This window comes from Eufriesea mexicana, unplaced genomic scaffold (genome assembly GCF_001483705.2).
Source record: "Eufriesea mexicana isolate 0111107269 unplaced genomic scaffold, ASM148370v2 scaffold492, whole genome shotgun sequence".
Classification (NCBI taxonomy): Eukaryota; Metazoa; Arthropoda; class Insecta; order Hymenoptera; family Apidae; genus Eufriesea; species Eufriesea mexicana.
In genome coordinates, this window is record NW_016908641.1 from 476,829 (window position 1) to 482,605 (window position 5,777).

General features: G+C 41.9%; 1 protein-coding gene across 1 annotated transcript in view; it reads left to right on the forward strand.

Moving 5' to 3' along the window:
* Positions 1-5,777, forward strand: part of dgo (ankyrin repeat domain containing protein 6 diego) — a 198,157-nt gene that overhangs the window by 189,402 nt on the left and 2,978 nt on the right. Inside the window, exons 4-6 of the mRNA XM_017897387.1 lie at positions 4,469-4,678; positions 5,167-5,265; positions 5,525-5,776. Of these exons, the coding sequence (XP_017752876.1) occupies positions 4,469-4,678; positions 5,167-5,265; positions 5,525-5,776 (561 nt within the window). The remainder of the gene's footprint in view (positions 1-4,468; positions 4,679-5,166; positions 5,266-5,524; position 5,777) is intronic.

Below are 5,777 nucleotides of genomic sequence, written 5' to 3' on the forward strand. Positions count from 1 at the left end.
ACTTTGTACTAGGATAACATGACATGATAGGAGGTCGCTCGTCGAGACAGTTCCAAGAAATGACGTCATTTCCAAGAATTCTCGGACAATACTTTTGCTGCTTCGGGGAGAATTTTTCGGCCGATTTCGCCACTTTGTACTAGGATAACATGACATGATAGGAGGTCGCTCGTCGAGACAGTTCCAAGAAATGACGTCATTTCCGAGAATTCTCGGACAATACTTTTGCTGCTTCGGGGAGAATTTTTCGGCCGATTTCGCCACTTTGTACTAGGATAACATGACATGATAGGAGGTCGCTCGTCGAGACAGTTCCAAGAAATGACGTCATTTCCGAGAATTGTCGGACAATACTTTTGCTGCTTCGGGGAGAATTTTTCGACCGATTTCGCCACTTTGTACTAGGATAACATGACATGATAAGAGGTCGCTCGTCGAGGCAGTTCCGAGAAATGTCATTTCCAAGAATTTTCTGGATAATACTTTTACAGTTTCTACAAGAAATTTTCTGCCGATTCTGCGATTTTACATTAGGATAACATAACACGAAAGGAGGTCGCCCGATGGCAGAATTCTAGTGAATGACATTATTTTTCAAGAACTCTAGTTAAAGAAATTTCATTACTGGAAATTTAATTGCTTTACATGTTTGAAGCTTAAAAAATACATTTTTTACTTACCTTAATCATACTACTTACCTTGTAATACTTACCCGAATTCCTCTTCATTTACATATTACTCTTTATCAAATATTGCCAACTCTTTATTTTCAAAGTTCGAAGAGAAGATTGAAAATTTACAGGCGACAGAAAATATTTTAAACTTTGTGCGTAGCTCTTAGCTTGGTATCGTTTTCCAAAGAAAAATCTTTGGAAATCGATATCAATTACCAGGTCTCACCACGTGGAGGTGGCTACGCATCGAGACCCGACATGCACCCTAGTGGCGCATCCTACTGGCGCTATATGTATCAAAGATACCCTAATCTAACTTGGAGCGAAAGAAGTTAAAATGACTCTACTGACACTTTATTATAATTCGTGTCTTACAAAAGGGGTTTCGGTTCGGTATACTGAAACTCTACTGTCGCAACGCTAAGATATTTTCAAGTTCCCATAAAATAGGGAATGAAATATCAAACACGCGAGCTAATAGAAAATCGCGACGCGCCCGAACGAGTTCGCGATTATTCGAAAGACCGACTAGCCTAGGCGATGTACTCCCGTGTACAGAGATAACTTCATACCTCGGCACCCTCCCGATCGGGCCTAGCTCAATTCCAGTCACTGTCGCACTCGCCAAGACTTACACGTGGACCAAGGATAGTCCCTGAACCAATGAAACTTCTAGTGTCAACGCGAGGGCCCTGCTGGGCGGTTGCCGGCCAAGACAGACACTTCGCATCCCAGCCACACGGGGTAGAACTTAATCATCCCTGTGGTCTAACCGTAGATGGTACTAGTCCGTCAGCCAGCATGTGCCCGAGCCCAAGTCGCGTACGACTTAGGCAGCGGACCGCCCCGTCGAGGTCAGAAGACTCACTGATCCGAGGGGGTCTCCCTGGAACCCGATGCATGACGAGATTGACAGTGACGGGAAATGAGTGTCGGAGACGAGTCGTGAGGATGACTTCAGAAGCATGTACTTATCGAGTACACGAGAGCACGTCGCGTAGGCTAGTCGGTATTTACGAACGATCGCGATTATCGCGAGAACAATTATGTTCTATTTGCTAAACGAAGGGGATAAGAGGAAAAAGATAGAGAATTTCGCTCCAAGTTAGGTAGCTTACCTTTCTACAGATAGCGCGCACATGAGACTTAGCCTAGGCATCTATCTTAGAACTACTTAGATCTACTTAGGTCTAAACGCACGCATACCGCGTCGTCCATCCATGTGTCTTAAATGAAATCTTGTTGAAACTTGTGAATCTTCAGAATCCTAAAAGCTAAAACAGAATATATTACTGTTAATATAAACCTGAAAGGAAACGGATTAATACGAGGAAAGAAAAGAAACGAATAGAAACCATGAGGTTAACCAAGTGGAAGGAGCAAGCCATCAATGAGACAGAAACAAACCAACGATAGACATTCGAATATTATACGAAATATTCGAATGTTCGAATGAATACGAATAGAAACGAGAAAATAAAATGATGAAAAAAGAAGAATAATTAAAATCTGAAAAGAAAATAAATAATTAAAAGCTAAAAGAAAAATATATTAGACCTGAGAAAGAAAATTATTAAGAACCCAAAGATGAGAGACGAACAAGCCAAAGATGGAATAGAAACAACCCAACGATGAGACATAAATAAACCAACGACGAAACATTCGAATATTACACGAAATATTCGAAATGTCAAGTAAAAATAAAGAGAAATGAATAAATAACACCTGGAAAGAGAAAAAATAATTAAAAGCTGAAAAAAGAAAAAATTTATTAAAAGCTGTAATAAAAAAATAATTAATGTCTGAAAATAAAAGAAAAATTATTTAATGGAGTGAGGTGAGAATGGGGTGGCTAGCCCCAACCTCACTTCGGACCCCCACCCCTCGCGCACAACGAAAATTTAGATGTTACTCTTCCGAAGTCGAACCGACAAATGAGTTCTACTCCTTTGCGTCGCCGCTTATATAGCCTCCGATCGCCCGAGCTCCCCACTCCAATCGGAAATTTCCGAACTTTACCGATTCTGTTAATAATTATTTTTATGCCTTAATAGCCAATAATTTATAAATTTTTTCACTTTTATTATAAATATACGTTGCAAGCAATTTGTTAATAACAATTTTAATTTGTTATTAACAATTGGTGTAATTATTTATAAACTTTTTGCAAATTGAAGATACATATTGACATAAATTCGCTATAAATTCGAGTAATAACCGATTATTTATTAATTTTGTCGCATTTATTATAAATTTTCATTGCAAACAATTTGTTATTAACAATATTAATTTGTTACTAACGATGAATATAATAATTTATAAACTTTATTTATGTTTTTAGAATATAAACTTCCGTGATGCATTTATATTAAGTATTTTTATGTTTTAAGCATTTTGTTATTAACAGTTGTAATTTGTCGTTAATAACAACTTTGATAATTTATACATTTTTTTATAAACTATAATTACATTCGCACTTCCGTAGAATAAATCTCCATGATACGTATATGTATGATAAATGATTTTTATTTCCTCTGTATGTTTGCCTAAAACGAAGTATCACGGGGAAAGTGAAATTAGATATTAAAAGATTAATTCTCGTCTTAAAAGTTAAATAGAAGTTTATTTTTTAACAATTTTATATTAAAAAGTCATTCGTATTTATATTTTTATTTACACGACAACATATACATGTGATACATATAAGAAATGAGATCTAATGGACGATGATGTCGATTACGCGTGACTACGGCCCTGAGCTGAAAGCTACATGCGCGAGCAATGGCTGCGTGGCGGCAAAATAGCGCTTACGGGTTCCCCATATATATTTTACCATCCTGTCAACATTTAAAATCACCCTAGTATTGTTTCTCCATGGTTTCTCCTACAGCAAAGTCTACGGAATACGCCATAGAGTATAAAATTCGTATTAGATAAAGAACTTTTCCTAAAAATGCAAGAATATGCGTAGAAAATACGCTCGGAGTTTTATTTTAAAACTTTTACGACCAACTATAATTATTCGAAAACGCAAATAATTATTTGATACTGCAAATAACATGGATAAACTCGGGATACTCGCAGCTAACTTTTAAAATAAGAACGAACCTTCCAGCATTCTTACTTTTTATCCAATACTTAATTTTATTGAAAAATCGTGCAAGTAGAGTAGAAAACCTTCGAATTTTCGGGAACTGAAAATGATAGAGCAATTTCGATTACGGATTCAATAACGTAAACGCTACAAGAAACGCCTAATGCATATTACATATGAAGAGTTAAAGTTAGAATCTTTCGGAGTGTGTACAAGCGTTTTTCGAGGTTAGAAATCGATCACGCGTTATCTTCGTACCACTCTGCAAAGTCACCGATTAGAAACGAGTCATACAGCGATTAACCAGAAAAGCAGAGGAAAAAAGAACACACTGCTCGCAGTATGAAACTTCAACCTCGCCCATCGCTTGCAACATCTGTACGCGAAATGAATCAATTAATCGTCGTTACCGGACGACCGACAGATAGTCCTGGATCGGGCAGGAACAGAGAAACGGGGTGATTAACGATCTGTCGTCGTTTTGCCCGATTTCGTATCCGATACGACGAAGAGACCGCCGCGCCTGTCTATATACCGACAGTAATCCCTTCCTTCCTTTCCCTTTTTCGAACCCGCCACATCCCCTACCACCCCGTCGATCCACTCTGACCACGACAAGCACGAGCTTTGATCGATCGATATCATCTTCGAGCTGCGTTCGACTCGTTCCTCCGTCAATCGATCGGTGCGTGTGTTGCAGCATGGAAATTCAGCTCTGCACGAGGCATCCTGGCGTGGATACAGCCGCACGGTGGCCGCCCTGGCCAAGGCCCTCGGCACCCAACGGGCACCCTTGCACGCGAGGAATCTCGCTGGATTCGCGCCGCTCCACCTCGCCTGCCAAAACGGCCACAACCAAAGCTGCCGCGAGCTCCTGCTGGCGGGTTGCAATCCCGACCTTCAAAACAACGTGAGTAATAGACCCACTCTTTTCCTTCCGCCTTTTTTACCCTTTTTTACCCTCTTTTAGCCCCCCTTTCACCCTTTTTCTCACCTTCTTTCCGACTTTCCTATCTTCGTTTCTGTCCCCAACGACGAGTACTTTCTCGCCAAGTTTCTTCTTTCTTCTGACTGTAACACGTCGTGAAATACGATTAAATACGATAGTTGTGTCTACGCGCTTTTATTCAACCCCGTTCTCGATACATACGTGGAATAGACGCTGGATTCAGAGGTGTTCGGAGATGGCGCGGAGCAATGGCCGCCAGGATGGCACAGCCGCAATTAAATCCCTCGGGATTTGTAGAATGCTCGGAGAGCAAAGTCGTATACGGACAGAAATTTCTTTTCTCGCGGTTGCGCGCGTTCTTCGAATGCCTCTGGGATGAGAGTGAGAAGTTAAAACGCGAGCGGAATAAGGGATTTTCGTATGACGGATCTAACCTTGGTTTCTTTCAGTACGGGGATACACCGCTGCACACGTCCGCGAGGTATGGACACGCCGGAGTGACGAGGATACTCATCTCCGCGCTTTGCCGAGTCTCGGATCAAAACAAAGTAAGTAAGAGCCTAAAAGGAGAATTAGGCGGAAGATGCGCGCAGTTTTACACGTCCCCGTACCCAAGCTCTTGTCCCACGAGCAGAGTCTATCTCGTAGACGCTGAAAGAAAAAAGACTTCCTCTGCAACGATCAACCTCGTATCTGCGCGCATCGATCGCGAAAGCTCCGTGTATCCGAGAAAAGCATCCGAGGCGGAGCAACGAAAGCGCGGTAATAAAACACGAGTAGCACGATTAACGATGGTTCTAATCGCAGAACGGCGACACGGCGCTGCACATCGCGGCGGCGATGGGACGTCGGAAGCTGACGAGGATCCTGCTGGAGGCCAGCTGCGACCGTAGCCTGCGGAACAAGCAGGGGGAGACCGCGAAGGACATAGCGCGGCGCAAGAACCTGACGGAGATATTGGAGATAATCGGTAAAGCGCGAAGCAAGAGCAGGACGCGGAGCAAGAGTCGCGAGGAGGAGACTACGCCGGCGACTGTGGACAAGGTCGACGGGAAGAGCG